At 38.9% G+C, this 19196-nt stretch overlaps 1 protein-coding gene across 4 annotated transcripts in view; it reads left to right on the forward strand.

Moving 5' to 3' along the window:
- The window catches only part of LOC137181157 (metabotropic glutamate receptor 4-like), a 166731-nt gene that overhangs the window by 141989 nt on the left and 5546 nt on the right, over positions 1-19196 (forward strand). For all 4 annotated transcript variants that reach the window (XM_067586602.1, XM_067586603.1, XM_067586605.1 and 1 more), the window contains 2 exons: positions 9733-9869; positions 11219-12154. In XM_067586602.1, coding sequence (XP_067442703.1) covers positions 9733-9869; positions 11219-12154 — 1073 coding nt within the window. The remainder of the gene's footprint in view (positions 1-9732; positions 9870-11218; positions 12155-19196) is intronic.

Consider the following 19196-nt stretch of genomic DNA (forward strand, 5'->3'; position numbering starts at 1 on the left):
TGTACAAATGGCAACACTGAAAGGCTTTAAATCCACCAACCTAAAATATTTAATATTAATTACTTTACCATGAAGGTATCTGAAAGATGTTTCTGGCACAACCAGACTGTTTTGAATTTTTTTTCTTCATTTAGACGTCATTTTATCATCATCTTTTAACACCTTACTTACTTTCTTCTGTTGTATGAACTACTTTCCATTTCTTCCCTACAGCCTTACACTATACCCAGCTATCAGTCAAGTTCACATCCATGACTGGCATATTAATTATTAACTGCTTTCACACACAAAGACTAGTGATCCAGAGTTTCATTATATAGACACTGCCTTTTTAAAGCAAAGCAATTTAAGACAATTATAATTCTTTCATAGAGACTTGAGTATGCTGTGTTTGTACAGATAAATTATTCATTTTAACTCCTGCTCTTCAAGTTAATTTGTCATTCTAATATCTACTTGTTACATTGGCAGAATGTCAATTCAATGATTAATTCATATGTGAGACGTAAAAGAAAATATTTTCCTTTTGAAAAACAAAATGGGTAATTTTTGCAGGCTTTCACATCACTTAAGATCAGGGATATTTTTATTATTAAAGAGCGGATGCTACTGTTAATAAATCTTGTGTTGTACATTAGGAATGTTTAGGTTGATTTCCTCTTCTTTCTTTACACAACTGGTTTATTTTTGCAGTTCTGAAGTGTAGATTGCTCTTGTGAATTAATATAAATGCCTAAAATGATTCACCATTGACATTGAACTCATACTGTATACAGTCATACAGTTCATGTGCTAATTACAGTACAGATGGATAATAATGGTTGTGATGGACCAGCCTGGTTCCTGTCCTCTGAATCACCCAACAGCTCTGATTTGTTCAGCAATTCAAAAATGTCTGCTGCTATACTTTTTGACAGCCATTTCACCTCGCGGAGGAGCAATCACCCAATCAGAATAAATCAGAGACATCATCCTTCTATATAGCTAATCACCTGCCTAGCTATATTCATGAAAAAAGCAACAAAAAAGCCGCCTCAAATTTGGTGACAAGCGTGAATGAGTTTGATGCTGCTGTATGGGTTGTTGTAAGTCATCTTACAGAAATCACCGAAGAAACTTTAAAATCTGAATATTTCCTCAAACAACATGAAAAATGTTAAGTATGTGTTGACTGTAACTGGGGGAACAGATATGACTCTGACATTAACATGAATGGACATGAACTGAATAAATGAAATGAGAGGAAAATTAAAACACGTTCACATTAGAGGACTTATTGCTCAATTCCGATTTTTTGGTCAGATCCGATCTTTGTGTGTTGATGGTTCACGTACATGTTTGTATGTGATATGTATCCAGCTCTAGTGTGAACACTGTTGAGGTCCTAAACTGCCACCCATGCACAGATTTAACTGAAATGTGAGCCTCATGCATTAAATAACAACAATAATGTAATTTATGTCAAATTGTAAACATGGATCACTTGCCTCTGCTAGGATACATGTCCAGGATTATTTGTTGTGGAGGACGGCTGACAATATAGATGATGAGGATGTTTATTTTTACCGGGCCGACACTGAATGATGACCACAGGCAATATGCGTGTGTGCAGAGAAGTAAGACGTTAAAAAACCCAAATGCATTCTGATCTGACCATTCTGACAGCTGTTGTATAGCCAGGAATTGAATATGAATCAGATCTAGGACCACACATGCAAATAGCCCAAATCTGATATGAAAAAATCAGATTTGGTTTGTTCACACTTCCGTGAAAAGAACCGTTCACTTGGAGGCAATTTGGGCCACTTCAGCATGTAATATGATTGTAGCCTCAGTCTGTTTATCTGGTTTGTGATGGAAATATAGCCAAACTTTTTCTTTCTTATTCATACTTAAAGCAGCCACTTCATGAAAAATTACAAATATACAGTGGGTGATAGACCTGTATTGATATTGTATAGATATATTTAGCAAAATAGCTTGATATATAATCTCTTTTATCTCTGTTAGAATCATTTTCACTATAAAGACAACCCAGTGTCTAGGGTCAGTTCAGTTTCAGAGTGTGTATAGAATCAAATAAACACTTTTAACTGTGGCAATGTACCTCTCAGCTTGTGAATGGGGATAATTGTGTCCCGACAGTGTCCCTTTACATAATATTCAACATTTGTTCAGCCCTTACTAACCGGTTTTGTCAGTTGAAAGCTGCTGATTAGAATCCAAGGACTTGCTGGGAAGTAAACAGACTCCTTCAACAGCAACCATTAAGATGCCCTTAACACCCAACTGCACCAGCTCAGCTGCTCAGAATCCAATAACATATGGGGGAAAAACAACTGCTGTTTACTACATGCAATATGTTGGGTTCAGAGGTTCTCATGGTCTGTTGTAAGAAAGCTTTTGTATACTGTATTCTTTTGTATTCTCTAAACCTTTATATCTTTTTGTCCATGCCTGGATAACTGAGGTTTATATTATTGCATAGGAATGAATGTGCTAGTATGTTATTCCATCCAATAAATAAATAAATAAATAAATATATATAGTAGAAGTTTTACATGCAACTACTTTGTGACAACCTTAATTTCTTCTGTTAAGTGTTTAGGAACAAATAAAACAATAATATGGTTAAAAAAAGAAGAAGAAAAAGACATAGTCACTGTAAAATAATAAAATAATGCAAAAAATACATTCCAGTGTTCATGTTTAACATCAGAAAATAAATGCAACAATAGAAATCAGAGTTTTTTTTAAAAATGAGATCGGTGGCACAATGAGGACTGAGTGGTGCTCTTTCTAAAGTGGCTTCAACAGGGTTTTAAACCTTCAAACAGGGACATGAAGCTACAGTGCAGTAAGCTCTTTAGAGCTGAATTTTTTTCTAACCAAGCAAACCGTATTAATGTTGTACCACCATCTAACCAGAGGGGTTGCCTTGAGGTTACACTACACTCCATCTAATTGCATCAGCATACAGCAGTATATTGAACTTGCCCAGATACATAAACCAATCTAACCGCTGAGACTGGACTTGCTGGACTGTGTATTATATTTTCAGACAATATTTATCTCTGTATTATGATATTAGTATGCCACGCACCAGTAGACACACAAAGCAGTCGTTCCTTTTTTTTCTTACAAATAGCAATTGACAGATATTTATGTAAAAGTAGGTCATTTTGTTGTTGTGATGAATCATTCTTGAGAACGAGCCAGCGAGAATCTATTGCTACACATTTCTGTTTATTGTCAGCAGTTTTAGTGGACATCTGCTAAAAATAATTCACATTTCTTTCTCTGAAGAGCTGCACAGCTCTCAGAGTCCAGTATGACTGTATCTGTAGCAGATGTAGCGTCTGTCTTCGGTTGCACACATATTGTAATGGAGCACAGCTGATACTAAAGGTCAAAATGTCAAAGAGCCTCTTAAAAACCAATGCCCAGTTCAAATTAGAGGCTCATAGTAAGTTGGCACAAAACCATAGCTCAGGGTTTCAACAGCAGAGACTGTAAGCTAGCTGATGACAGATAACCTTTTAGAACTGATGAAAAGTAATGTGACAAAGGTATTTGCTTGGCTGGGATATTTCACGTTTACTTTCTCAAGCGGTTCTACTTGTTCTCCCATCATATTTTTCCACACAGATGTGTCTAAAGTTGTAGCTGTTTCCTTATTCCAAATCAACTTTACAATTGTTCATTTTCCGATCAGTCAACAGCAGCCAAAGCTGCGTCCAACAAAGCAGAAGAATCAAACACCTCCAGTCCATCTTTATGCACTGTTCGACACTCTTTAGAGCTTCTTCCTTCCTTGCTCCCACCTCTGCATTCAATGTGTCTAAGAGTCGTTCAGACTTCAATAGGCCACAGTTGAACAAAGCTTCCCATCTGTGTTTCATGTATCTTGTGATCACATCAGGGGCAAAAGTGTTTTTGTTATGTCAGCCATCATTCTCACCAGGGACAGCAGTTATGAGTGCGAAATAAAGGCAAGCACTAAAGGTTTTCCATTTCTCCACACCTCTCTCTCTTCTCAAGGATGTGTAAAGTCCTCATTGTTGTGTAACTCAAAAGATGTTTCCAGTTGACATGTTTTTTGCTTAATGTAAAATGTCTGTTTTCCTTTCACTGTCATGACACACAGCCCCTGTTATTCACAAAAAATGGTCTGTATCACACATGGTAATAGTGGAGAGTCCTCAATATCAAGCCGATTCATTTTAGAGTAGCATCAACTTTTGTGACCATAAAGGACCAACCCAAAGCCTGCTTTATAGTGTATAGATGTGCAACTACAAAAAAGCAAGACAGGTGCGGTAAATTCTCAAATAGTGTCTAGAGCATTCATTTACCTCAACTGCAGAAGCATTTTAAATCATTGTATTGTTGACATCCACGTTTACTATCTTGCAGTCGTCTTCCTCCCTGTCCGCTGCATTTCTTTGCATGTTATCGCCCCCTGTCTGTCACAGGAAACCACTGGCAGGTCTGTATTTCGCTGGTGACTCAAACACGCAAAAAAACCCCTGCTCCATAGCACAATTAGAGGTCAAAAACTGTACAGTGTACCTTTAACTTTTATTGCACCCACAAAAACAGCAGAGTGGAGGTGATTGGAATGAATTGATAATATTTATGTTTAAGAAGAGAAACTGAGAAGAGCATATTGGGGATTGTGACAAATCTGTTGTACACATGGAATTAGTGCTGTGGAAATGAACATTATGCTATATTTACCATGTTAGCAATTCGAGTACAGGTAATTACACCTCTCCTCAGTGTGTTTTAGCCACACTTTATTAGCGACTGGCCTTTATTTGAGTATCCTTACTCTGTAATTTGTGGACTCAAAACCATCATGCATTATGTTTATTTCAATTAAAACCTTTGATAGATATTTTTTAAATATAATGACACTTGTATGCTTATAACATTTTAAATGCAGTTAGAGAACACTTGTAGATAGCAAAGGCTTATATACTATGCATGAGTAATCATGCACATGTCATGCCATTGACAGAGTGGAAGGTAACACACAAACACTTCAAGAGTGAAGTGGATCCATGGTAAATTCAGCATGACTTGCCTGCATACAGTTCATTAAGAGTTAATGACCGGTGTAGAAGGCAGCAAGCTGTGCTGCCATTCACCAAGGTGTCCCAGTTGTGCATCCATGCAGAACAAGCACATGTTGGATTAATAATCATACTCTGATAATTCTTAAGGTGTGTATGAGCAGTGGAATAGGAAGGGGGTGGGGACAATACCACAAGTACTTAATTAACCCCAAAGCTCCTGGTGCATGCACAAAGCAATGAACAAACGAGTAGCCTGCAGTACACACATGTGCGACTTTAGGCCACCTCGTCACATTAGTGCACAGCACATTGCAGCAGTGCCAGAGGCCTCTGTGGAACTCATTATGCCCCTGACTAGTGAGCAGACTGTTTAGACAAGCAGTTTTTGCCACATGACAGGCCTAATTCCTCATCTGCAACTCAAACATTGACCGTACTGCCTCAGAATGCACCACTCTACTCACTCTTAATGAAGAGGACACACCACTGCCTCTGGAAGAGTGACAGAGACCCCAGGCAGTATTCCCCCGTAGTCCCTTAATGTGTCATTTCAGTTCCAAAGAAGAAGAAGAAACCTTTATACTTACCACTGGAGATGTGTGGTGTGTCGTGCCAGCACATGATACTGTATCATCTGACAATATCTAATGTGTCAAAATGTAGAACTCTTGAAGTTGCATCTAAAGGACAGAACTCAAGACAACAGAAACTCTCATTCTGCTGTGATAACACCTGATTAGTTAAGACGTAAAGCTATGGAGATAGATTTGTTTCATTATGATTTGTGTGAACAGATCGACAATCTGTGTGTAAATGTGTAATCTGTAAATATAAACACCTTCCACAAATACAAAAAAAAAGATTTGTAAACTCTCAAAAATATTTTGCAAATATAAAACGGATCTGCAAATACACAAACAAATTCCACAAAAAAAAAAAAATATCTGTGAGTACATTAAATTAATTTGCAAATAAATGAAAAGCATTTGTGAATATCTTCCTAACATTTACAACTTTCCAACAGACATTTGTGAACTCAGTTTTTATTTGTGAATCGAAAAAATATTTGTGGATCTCAGTTCTACGCGTGTGGATTTGCTTTTTACACACACATAGTTTTGAAACAAATTTTCCGCCAGTCTGAACGAAAATCCATACTTATCACTCGGCCATTTTCGGATAGCAAGTGATCGCCTGCTGACGATGTCATTTCCGCATTTCAAAGTAAGAGTTAGCAGTCTTTCTATGAGCTGTTTTTTTGTTTGCTTGTTTTTAATAATCAGCGATTAGAAACATGCATTCAGTGTTTCATGTTAGTGTCATACAGTGATCATTAATGTGTGTTTATTTGTTCTATGTATATTATCTAGCACACACTTTCATATACATTTCTGTTTGAGTATGAAAGGCACGAGGATGCTCGTGGGCAACGTTCAGCTCTCTAAAGCGGTGGCTGCTTCTTCAATTAGCAGTTATTAGCCACCTCATCCTTTATATTTTTCATTTATTCTTTCAGGTTGGTAAAAGTCACAAAGCACTTCAGGATATCATGGTGGTTATTGTTGCTGTAACTAATTACAGTCGTCTTTGATTTATTTCAAACTGCTGTCGTTGCTGTCACAATTTTACCTGTGATGATTTTTCCAGGAAAGATGCACCCAACACCTGATGTAGTAACAGCAAAAAGCTTTCATGATCTGGGTGGGGCATGAACAGTCTCTATCAACCTGTAAACAGAAGAAAAATGAGGAGAATGTGGTTGAAAAGACAGTGGATAATATTAAAGGCACAATCTATGATCAAACCAAAATTCAATAACACACTCCTCAATTGATTAACAGGTCTTTTAATACAAGGACTACCACTAGACAACAACTAATTACTTAAACTATTAGTTTGTTGAAGTTTTTCTATCACTGATGTCTGTAAACGCAGGACTAAAATGGGCTCATATCTTAAATTATCAGTTATGGCAATTACACACACAAAAAAATAACCAAAAGAAAAAAAAACACAAGTCAACCTATTCAATTATACAGTATACAAACATATACCTGTAAATTACATGGTTTAAACATCTAGATTAGGCCTCTATGATTTTACATTAGGTACACAATAAACAGGTTTTGTATGGCCTTATTTTTAAAGAATTATTTTAAAAATCCTGGCATCACTAAAATGAGCAGTTGTAATAGGTGTAATGTGTTCATGCAGAAGCAAATTTACAGTAGCTCAAAGCTGTGGTAAAAGAGCTGTCAGTCTATGAAAATACCATAATTTAAAAAGCAGGCATGACCAAAAGCTGTTAAATATAATCGTATCAGCAGTGTTATGCTGGTAGTGTTGCTGCATTATTCTCTTGAAGAGGTCCATTTTCCTCTTTCAGCAATAGCGGTGTCCATGTGTGAACTTACAAGCTGGAGCACATAACCCCAAGAGTGACAATGGAAGGCAGACCGCTTCAAAGCTCTTATAAAAGCTCTAGAAATTGGAGAAAAGGGAGAAAAAAAAAACTTGGTACGATTAAAATCTTTCATAGAAAATTTGACAGATTCCTGACAGTTTTGATGTGCTTAATATGTTTATATAAATATAATTTTTCTCTGCTTCATAAAGTCACTGTAATCCTCCCATGATCACTAACTGCTATGTGATGTGGGCGGCATTGTCACAGAGGCAAGGCTGAGTAAAACAGTAATGCCGTAATCCAGCAGGGCTGACTCATCGAGATGTGGATTAGGGCACTGCATCCTTCAGCATCGAAACAAAGAGCAAGAAAAGAAAAACTCATCAGCAGAAATCCATCATTAGCAATTGGCCACGTTTACCCATTTTTTCTTAACTGGGATGCTCATTGTGTATTGGGAGACTTGATAACAAACCAGCTGTTGCATAAAAAAAGGCTTTGCAGAACAGCTTTAATCAGTGTTTGAAGGTCTGGATGTTTGTGAAAGTTGATGGGAAAAGCAATTAGACATGAAGTTCCCTTGTTCTCCCTCTGAGGAGAACCTTTCCACATTTTACCGTGATTAAACATTTGCTGAACTGGGAGTGTGGCTCATCTAGTTTCCATTGGGGATAGCATACAGAGAAATCTTTGGTGTGCTTTCTTTGTGACACATTATTACAGCTTGTCTTAAAATGGCACACAGGAATACATTATTATACATTGTTATCACAATGATAAAGCAGAGGACACCTCTGCAGACAGCATGAACTATGAGAAAAGTGTTTGAGGTCAGGAGGGGGTCAGTTGAAGCTGGACCTCCTGTAGTTATCCAGTTGTGTAATATCTCATTTTTAATTGTCCAAAGGCCTTATAAGCACGCAGTCCAGTTTAATGGCTGTTGCAAACATTTAAAAATAACATCTTTCTACAATATTTGCACATAACAACTACAGCTTCACTAAGGTTAGAAGACTAAAACACTTATTTAAGGTTAGTGTAAGATCTACACTGAATAGCCTTTTTGTGTCCTTTAATTTATTCAGCCTGGCATAATTTTCATGTTAGCTGGTTTCTGTTTGAGACAGTGTTGTACAAAACCTTGTGCAGCTCCATCAATCTTGTTTCATGCTTGTCACCATTTTTGTAGCCGTTTTCTGTCACTTTTTTCATGGTTGTATGAGCTATGTAGGAAGATAATATCCACATTCTTAATCCCCCCTGCAAGCCTGCAATGATTGCCCAATTGTTTCTCCAGTTGATGGAAACAGATGTCAATGAGTAAAACACTAGACCGACTATCACTGAGCCCTTTATTATGAACATCTTGTGCAATCTAATGCAATCCAATACAACAGCTCTGCCACATATTCTACTTTCACAAAGCTTATACATTTTCAGTTTTTGTTGACATGGTCAGCAAGGTGATAATTCTACTTTGTTTATTGGTGGTAAACTGGAGTGCATTACATTGAAATGTGTTCCTAATTATTTTGTCCAGCCCATTAACATACATACACTCCAGTACACCAACACCACCCACTACAACCTCAATAATAAACATAAAGTAGAATTATCACCTTTCTGACAATGTCAACAAAAACTGAAAATGTATAAGCTTTATATAAGTAGAATTTATGGCAGAGCTGTTGTATTGGATCACATTAGGCTGCACAGATGTTCCTAATAAAGTGCTTGATGAGTGATTGTTAACCCCTGAAATAATCAGAAATTTGAATCTGACTAGGTAAGATCTTGGTGATGGTAAAAGAAACTGCATTAATTGTTGGTATATGATGGGACATAAACTCAGATCTCCGGCATGAAAGTCAGACGTGCTTCATGCCCATTCACTACCCTGATACTCCACACTACACATACTTTCCACCTTGCAACATAATGGCACACTAAATCACCCAGTATGAACTTAATTCCTAGAGTATACAGTATACCTACCATGAGAGATGTTTCATCTCTCGCAGACACAGTAGTTGGGAACATTTTCTTAGCCATCTTGGAGAATTAAAAAGAAGAAATGTTGCAGATTCACAAGCATCATTTTGGTTTCTAATGTACCAGAATGATAACTGTAATAACTGCAGTAACAATGACAACACATTAGTTTGCTTTCACAGATTCATGCTCCCTTCACAGAAAATAGCTCAATAAACGTGCAGTAAATAGTGTGATTATTTTCTCATTTAGGCATAGCTGGCAACCCAGTGCTCTTCAACGAAAACGGAGATGCCCCCGGGCGCTACGAGATCTACCAATACCAGATCCGAAACCGAACGGCTGAGTACAAAATCATTGGCCACTGGACGGATCAACTTCATCTCACCGTGAGTATTGCCCTTTTTATTACATACCCACACATTCCCACACAAAAGAATTGATGACATTCAGCCTACAAGTGTTATGTGTGCGTTAGTGTTTGCAATAAAAATCCTTCTCTGAAAAGTTGTTTTCACTAGCTCTGCAGCTGCGTGTTTGCTCACTAACTCCTCCCAAACCATTTGATAGCACTTAGTGCCATCTTCAAAGGTGTAAATATCCAGAGGGCACTTTAAATGATTAACAGGGCGGACTGTGATGAAAAGAAAGCCATAAGAGCTTAAGGCCAGACATATTTAATATCATCTCTCCAGACAGCATCACTGACTTCCAAAAACAGTACTGTGGGCAGGGGGTGTGATGAAGTAACAGTATTATAACAGTAAATTACATAAAAGAACCAAACAAATTATGTTTTGACAAAATGAAGAGGAGGCCTTGGGCAGGCAAAGGAGAGTACAATTGAAAACATAAAGCAGCTTGAGAGGAGCTTTGTCTTCTTTACCTCTTTCAACAACATGTGCTGTGGAGGAAAAAAAAAGAAAAAAGAGAAGCTTGTGGTGGGCATCTACTGTGGAACTTGCCAGTTCTGACTCTAAAGCCGGCTGTATTTAATTAGTGTGCTTTGAGTTCTTAATTAAGTGCACATTTAGAAACAAATTTACTGGCTTTGAGTGAACAGCCACAATTGAATGAAATTGATAACATAACATTAAAGAGAGCAAACCCGTTTGAAAAGAAACATTTAATTTATCTTTACAAGTGTGCTTGTAAAAGGGGGGAAATCCACAAAGGAGAGCTGTATACTGAAACAGAATTTATCTTGTATACCTCTGATCGTAGACAGTTGAGCATTGATTTTCGAACACATACAACTATTTACCAAAGCAAAAAAAAAGGAGAGAGAGGGGGAGCGAGAGAAGATAAACACTGCGTCAGTTCCCTGCAGAGCAAACAATGGGTTGGCTCGTTTCTCTTGTGTCTTGCCCTTCAGATAATTTGACCTCCCACTGGAAAATTTTGCTGAATCTAAGAGGAATGCTTCATTTGACCCTCAGTTTGCCCTTTCCCACCCCCCACCTAAATAAATAAATAAAATCAAGTAGCATGGGAGCATAAGATTGGTACTTCAGCCCTGGTTCAAACACCCAAACAGCAAGTAATCACCCTTCAGATTGTCCTTGAGCTCCAGGGGTCTAGGGCATCTTTTTTGGATCAATAAAACATCACTAACTCTGCATGCTGCTATTTTACAGGATATGGACAGCTTACTACACAACAAATCTTTTCTCATCTGTCTTTGTTCCTCTCTGTGTGTCCATTCATGTCTATTTGTGTCTCTCTGCCTCCTTTGCAGGTTCGTTCGATGCAGTGGCCTGGCGGTGTCCGCCAGATCCCTTCCTCAATCTGCAGCCACCCCTGTCAGCCCGGTGAGCGCAAGAAGATCGTGAAGGGCATCCCTTGCTGTTGGCACTGTGAGCGCTGCGATGGCTATCAGTACCAGGCGGACACCTACACGTGTAAGATGTGTCGCTTTGATTTGCGGCCCAACGAGAATCACACGGGCTGTGTTCCAATCCCCATTGTTAAGCTGGAGTGGAGCTCTCCGTGGGCAGTCATCCCTGTGCTTATTGCAGTCGTTGGCATCATGGCCACTCTGTTTGTGGTGGTCACCTTCATCCGCTACAACGACACTCCCATTGTGAAAGCATCAGGGCGAGAGCTAAGCTATGTGCTGCTAACTGGCATATTCCTCTGTTACGCCACAACTTTCCTGATGATTTCTACACCCGATGTAGGAATCTGCTCCCTCCGGAGGATCTTCTTGGGTCTGGGAATGAGCATCAGTTATGCTGCCCTGCTCACCAAAACCAATCGTATCTACCGCATCTTTGAGCAGGGCACGATGTCTGTGAGTGCTCCCAGGTTCATCTCTCCGGCCTCCCAGCTAGTCATTACGTTCACCCTGGCTTCAGTGCAGCTGCTTGGCGTGTGCATCTGGTTTGGCGTGGATCCTTCCAAAGCCATCATTGACTATGAGGACCAGAGGACATCTAACCCGGTGCTGGCTCGTGGTGTACTCAAGTGTGACATCTCTGACCTGTCTCTGATCTGCCTGCTGGGCTACAGCATGCTGCTCATGGTCACCTGTACTGTCTATGCCATTAAAACCAGAGGGGTGCCGGAGACCTTCAATGAGGCCAAACCCATTGGTTTTACCATGTACACGACCTGCATTATTTGGCTAGCGTTCATCCCAATATTCTTTGGCACCTCACAATCCACAGAAAAGGTAAGATTATAACTGTTGCTATAATGCAATTTGATTTTTTTTGTTTTTTATGTCTGCAAAAGTTTAATATCACATCTATTAGCTTACTTTTATAATTTCCATTTCTACTATGTATTTCTTTTTCTTTGCTTATATCCTCTTGGTTCATTAATCAGGCTGTTTGGAACCCAGTTCCGCTATTGCAGGAATGTGTATTCAGGCAGAGATCAACACCTGGACAGGAGTTTTTAATAAGAAAATATTGCTACACATAGGCAATGACAAAAAGTACATTTACTGAAGTACAATTTTAAGGGAACTTAATTTGAGGTACTTAACATTTTGGGCTACTTTATACTACACTACATTTCAGAGTTAATGCTACTATTATTTAAGTTTCTAAGTACTTCTTCCACCACTGTATATTAGTTAACTTTTTCATAAAACTGTAATTCACTAATCCTTTTACCTCATTCCCATAAAGGCGACCAATTTTCACTTACTTTATATTAAAATATTCCACTCTGCTTTTATTTTATGACCTGAGCAATTTAAAAAATCAAGTGAATGCAACTCAGCGGCCAAAACAACTAAAAAGCGAATGTCATGTGGAAGCCTTCCGATTTTGAGCATAATAACAATCTACCAACTCTGGACGCAGTTTTATGAGTTCAGTCTCTCATAACTCTGCAGGCAGCACGCGAGACTGTGACTCACATACATGTGACGGCTGTATGCCACTGTGCATTAGAGAGAGAGATGAGCTGTGTACACAAACACAAGCTCACACTCATATTCCCATGTTAAATCAATGTGCCTGACCTAATGAACCGTGGACCTGGATCACATCCAGTGGGAGCACTGGGAGGCTACAGGTCAAGAGGGATCCAAAAGGGACATGGAAATGGAGGCTGGACTTGGAACTCACATTCAGAGGGGACAGTCTGGGTACAAAGCCAAAGGGGTACAACAATGACACAGTAGAAATGTGTAGATCCAATTGAAAGAGGTCTTTTGGCAGTGTAACAAAAGGGGCTCAGTGGCTACAAGGGAGGACAGTGGTGAGGGAAAAGCCTCATACTGGCATGGACACTATCAGCAGTAACAGCATGAGTCTGACAGATGCAACAAATTAATCTTTACCTCCTCCCCTTTGGGATTAAACAAAACAATGCATCAAAATGCTGCCCTGGAAAACTGACTGTGATAGTTACCTTTGTGGGAAAACATTCTTGAGAGACACCGTGTATGCATTGACAAGCTTAGCATCCCGAAATAATTTTGCAGAAAATCCGCATATGACTGCAGCCAATTCACGTAAATTAATAATGTAGTATGTAACCAGCAGTTCATATGCTGCATGTTATGTTAACGCCACAAAGTCCACACTGCTGTGAATCTGCATATTAGCTCTCTCTTACACCATATATCTGCTGGCATTTAACACAGAGCAACAGCCTCTGCACGTTGAAAACAATGAGAGGCCTGCTGAGCTCAATAGACACTGCTTGTTTTATGTCACATTTACTGAAATATATTCTGGAAAAATGAACTGAAACTATCAGCACTATATGTTCTTTATCATCATACACACACAGTAGCATACTCAATGAAGAAAAAAACAGTCCAAGTGCAAAATCCACATGATTTTTTAATGTGAATGTTGCACATCTTAAGTCACATGTCAACAGCAGCCCCGACTTCTTTGTTTAATCATTTCATCTCCTCTCTCTGAAGATGAAAGAGAATTATACAATCACAGAGAGATTGAACAGCTTTTTTGGAGGATGAGGTAATCCATTAGCTAGCATGGCTTTGAATAGTAAAATAGAAGTGAGAAAAATCTTTGAAGGGTAAGTTAAGTCCTACTCTTTGTTTCCTCCTCCATACCTCAGATGAATTTAATTTACAAACCCTGAAAAACTCCTCTCAGGCCTGTATAAGACACTCTAAATTATATGAGTCCCTCATTAATTATTATTTCCTGTAGAAACTGTACACACAATGGCTGGGAGATGGTTCCACTTTTATCATTTAGAAAACGTCTACCATTGCCTTGAGCTACATTAAGGTAAGACATGAAATGGAACAGAAAATATAAATTCTGCTTTAGGGAAATGTCCTACATTTTTTATCCCCTCATTTGAGAGAGAATAATCATATTTAATATATAACCAAAAGAGAGTTGAGTAGGAAAAAAAATTACTTACACTCTAATATAGTTTTGGTCTAGTCACACCATACAGCACTAAGTTACTTTGTTGTTGTGGACTGCTTTTACAGCTGAACAATAAAGTAGCCAGCTTTTCTCGTTCTAGGCTATACAATGAAAAAAAAAATCTGTGACTGATTCTCTGAGCTGTTACATAAACAATGTTCTTATTTAAGGAATTAACATGTCAAAGCAAACACACCTCATAATCATCGTACTGTAAATGACAGGCCCCACAAAGACTCACAGCCCATGTTAACACGCTTTTCAGAGAAAATTAAATGCTCCACTTCCTTCGGGTCCTGATTTACCTTATCTAGCTGCCTATGTGCTCATCACCAGTTTACAGCGGGCCTCTGCCTCAGCGTTACAAGCACTGTCATTTATTTGTCATCTGGTGCCAGGATAAATGTAACAAATGCCACAGGAGGCTCTCTCTATCATTCAAACAGGGACATCTGGTCTATCTATGGAGCGTGATCGCTGTGCTTTATGCTAGCTTCAGGAATAGACGTGACACCTGCTTACCTGGAGAAACAGTATAAATCAGCGGCTGTCTCAAAGACACAGGGAGGAGGAGGAGGAGTTGTGCCTGACAATAGCATGCATAGCAATGTGGCTTCAGCACAACAGGCTCAGTTCAAATTTAATCAGCCCACACAAAGAACCGCTGCCATTATAGTGCATGAATGGACTGATGAATTGAGTGGTGTTGTGTATTTCTCTATGAAGTCTCCATCACACTATTGGCACTGTCAACTCGACGACAAAAAACTGCTGTTAGTGCACTAGTCAGACAAAGAGTGGGAGTTGCAGTGAGTTCAACGAGACCAGATGTCAGACAGGAGTGTGCTTGTAACAGTGTTGGTTCAGTTCATCCCTGCTACCTCCCCAACTCCCCACTCTTTTCCATCTCTCTCTTTGTCTATTTTCAATCCGAAGATAAACAGCATTATTCACAGTAATGTCCCGCAGGCCCAATAATACATAATGAAGATTGATGCTTTTGAGCAGAGGGAGCTGAGCAACATCTTGGACTTCAGAGAGCAGTTGTTGCTCTCATTAGGCCCACAGCACAGTAAGCCCTCTGGGTCTTGGCTGTTGACCTCTGGGTGCTCGAATAATGGGTGAACATGCCACAACGCTAATCAAGGCCAAAGGACTATGATCTTTATAAATGACATTCTCCCATGGAGCTATATTATTGTGTCCCCCAAGGCTTCTATTTGTTTATTAGCTTAATTAGAGTGCAATCATGGTGAATTCTCATGCAGCAAGCCTCTCTGCTGAATGTTTCCATAGCATGCTGAGAAATAATGCAGTAGCTTAATGTAGAATGAGAATTATCCTGAATAAATGAATTTAATGGATTGCATCCTGCAGCAGAGGCTCTCCAGAGTCCCTGGTTGAAAATAGAATTTGTTTATATTTAACTCTCAAATTAATCTTACGTTATCAGTTATCACAGGCGTTCTCATTCCGCTGTGTTGCACTCTTTGTAGGCCTCTGTAGGTTTTTTGACTCCTCTTATCATATACTGATAGATCCCCATTATATTCCTTGCATCTAGTTCAGGCAATAATGCTGCCATGTGCCTCTTACTCTGGGTTATGTTTTTCCTCAGGCAAGATATGCTGATGGCAATGTGATGACAGGTGTGTCAGATTTACAGCAACTTGCTTTCATGAGCTCCAGCCTGTGCATGCTCAGGTGTGCTGCAATCAGGAGAAACAAATAATTAAATTGAACACTGGAGTTGGTGTGACACTAAAAACAGGATTTGTAAGCAAAAGTAGCTCCATGAAGCAGAACAATAGGCATTGGAGGTTTTTTTTCATCCAGTGGCAACTCGATGCTATCTGACGAACTATCAGACAGAAATATATTGATTTCAAATAAAACGCTGAGCAGTAATTCAATATTATCATTTATCAACTTTTGGCAGAATCGTATTGTGACAATTTGGAGAAATTGTGTTTTGAGTTAGAACGATAAATCAGCGAGGGTGATATATCAGCTGAGATTAGCTTTTAAATAATTATGTTTTGTAGTTGATGAATAACAACAAACCGCAGTACAGATATGCCAAAGATACAATTGAGATAATTTAAAAACTGCGTCACAGTTGCTTGTCGGCCAGAAAGCAATATAAAGTTGGCCTCCCCAGTTGTAAAATGTCCCACTCAGTACGCATCTTTGTCACAATTACAAAATATATATATCTTTAAGAATCCTAGTTCAAAATGTTTTTGCATGTAATATGTTAATGTAATAAATTAATGTTAGCCAATATATAGAAATCAGATTTTTGTAAATTTTAAATGTTAATGACTACAAGGATGCCTTTGAAGATTTTAATTCTTGGGTGAAAAACAACAGCCACATTTTTTTCTGTTTATATGAGTAACAGCTTGGGTTCAGCCGTCCATCCCTAAGGCAGCAGTGAACCGAGCCCAGAGCAGTTCACTGGTTAACACTCCCTACAGCTGGGAGGGGACCACTGCAGCTGTCTCTCTATCATACAGCCTCCATTCTTCCATTCTTCACTCTAGCCAGCGGTCCCACATGGTTACCAGGGCTAGTTGAGATGAGATGCGGCCAGTCTGGGGGGAAAGCACCGTGGAGACTCACAAATAATAGAAACAAACAAGATATTCAAGCAGAGGTCACATCTGGGGAGCTAAATGTTACTCTGCTTTGATGAATAACCAGCAGAGACCTACTGGGGGTCACTCAGCAGCAGATGGAAATTCTCTCAGTCAAAAGGATGAGACACTACTTCAAAGATCGAACCATATAAAATGTTTACAGTTTATGGTACAAAGCCTACGCATGGGGGAATTTATTAGTTTATTCTAATCTCATGGCTGCCGGAAATATTTGATTCTCATTTGCTAGCATGTCTCAAGAACAATAACATATATAAGTCAACAGTGGTTTAATTACATTTGCACATTATGATAGTATAAGAACCATAATACACTCTGAAAAATCCCAATAAAGATTTGCGTTTCTTTTAATCCGGCACCAGCCATTTCCTTTGAGATCTGGATCATTCTCGCCCACAGTATATTGAAAATCTGCATGTCCCATCCTACAGAGAAAATAAGACACATGTCGCCCATTTCCTTGTACCCATATTTCAGTTGCTTAACTGTTAAATAAACTGCCTTTGGAAGACAGGAGCTGAAAATATGCCTCATTAAATGCTTTTAAAAGTAAAAGAACAGTAATAAACAGCTCCTGCTTGAGGCAGTGTGAGAAACATAGTGATAATCTGGGTTGTTTCACATCACAACAGATTCAGACCAGATGCTCAAACATCAGGATCCAGAGCAAGACTGAATTTGGTCCTTACTGATTGAATTTGGATTTGGGATAGTAATTTTGATAAATGCTTTTGACATAAATGAGTGGACAAGCAAGAGAGAGAAACTACACTAAAACTTACATTTATTTATTTCCATTTTGGGATGAATAAAATATGATTTACTGAGAGACAATGTTGTTACCTGCATGGTAAAGCCCAATAATAACAGCTTCTCATATTTTCATATATGAAATTTCTTCCTGAGAAGAGGATGCTTACTGCCAGCTCCTACCCAGGTTAAAATAAATATACTGAATCCTGCACCCACAACATTTGTGTTGCAGCCCTCTAAGGCTGTATTCAGATCAAATCAGACAGTACGGCAAAAATGAAACTCCTCTTATTCATTTGAATGGGGGTGCATTTCGGCGTTTTGGCCACAGCAGCACCACACTGGCCTTTGGCTGGAAAGTTGAGCAACAGTCAACTTTTGGAGAAACGCAACCCGACGTCACTGCAGCTGAAGGCTGCAGTGGCCAATCACAGCCAGAGATCAGACTGATCAGAGCTGTAAAATCCTGCCATGAGGGAGTTACTAGAAGGAGGGGAGGACACTTCTCTTCGTTTGATAATGTTAAAAGTAAAGTAAGGCTTTGCTGTTGGCATCCCGACTCATTTTAAAAAAGACAAGAGAGAGAGAGACAGAGAGAGACAGCTCAGAGCACCAACGAATGAGAGAGAGAGAGCAGCTGTGGTCGAGCGAGATAGAGAGTGAATGAAGAGAGGGATCGCTGGTAGAGAGAACACCGGTGAATCAGATCAATAAAACATTATTTTGTGATTGTTTCACAGTGGTTAGGTTCTAGAGCACAAACACGCCCACATCCCCACACACCCCCAGTCAACCCTGTGGTGGTGGGCCACAACACCTAATTTGCTCTGAATACGGCCGAAGTCCCTATATTGAAAATGGACTAGGAGTAGAGAACATGTGACAGGAAGTGGAGGCCATTTCCTGTGTGGAGAACATTATTTTCATGTACAGGTGTACATCGTATCCGTACTGACATCTAGATCATCATCATTAAACAACTAAAACATAATAAATGATGGACTTAACAGGGCTTAACAATGAAGCATGAAATTAAAAAAAACATCAGCACAGGGAAATAAAAAGATGAATCAAATGAAAGAATAATACAAATTGATCACACTATTTGAAAATTAAGTTTATAAATGTGTTTTTGATTGACATTTTACAAATTGCTGCTTGCCTGCAAAAAAAGCCAAAAATCAAAACAAATGTTACTTATCGTCACAAGTGTGCATGAAGTGCTCACATTTAGAGCTGCAACGATTAGTCAATTAATCGATTAGTTAATTGATAGAAAATTAATCTGCAACTATTTTGATAGTCAAATAATCGTTAAAGCGATTTTTTCACTGCTTGCAGCTTCCCAACTGTGAATATTTTCTGTTTTTTATACTCCTCTATGATAGTAAACAGATTATGTTTGGGTTTTGCACTATGGTTGGACAAA

Source organism: Thunnus thynnus, chromosome 4 (assembly GCF_963924715.1).
Source record: "Thunnus thynnus chromosome 4, fThuThy2.1, whole genome shotgun sequence".
In the NCBI taxonomy this organism is placed as follows: Eukaryota; Metazoa; Chordata; class Actinopteri; order Scombriformes; family Scombridae; genus Thunnus; species Thunnus thynnus.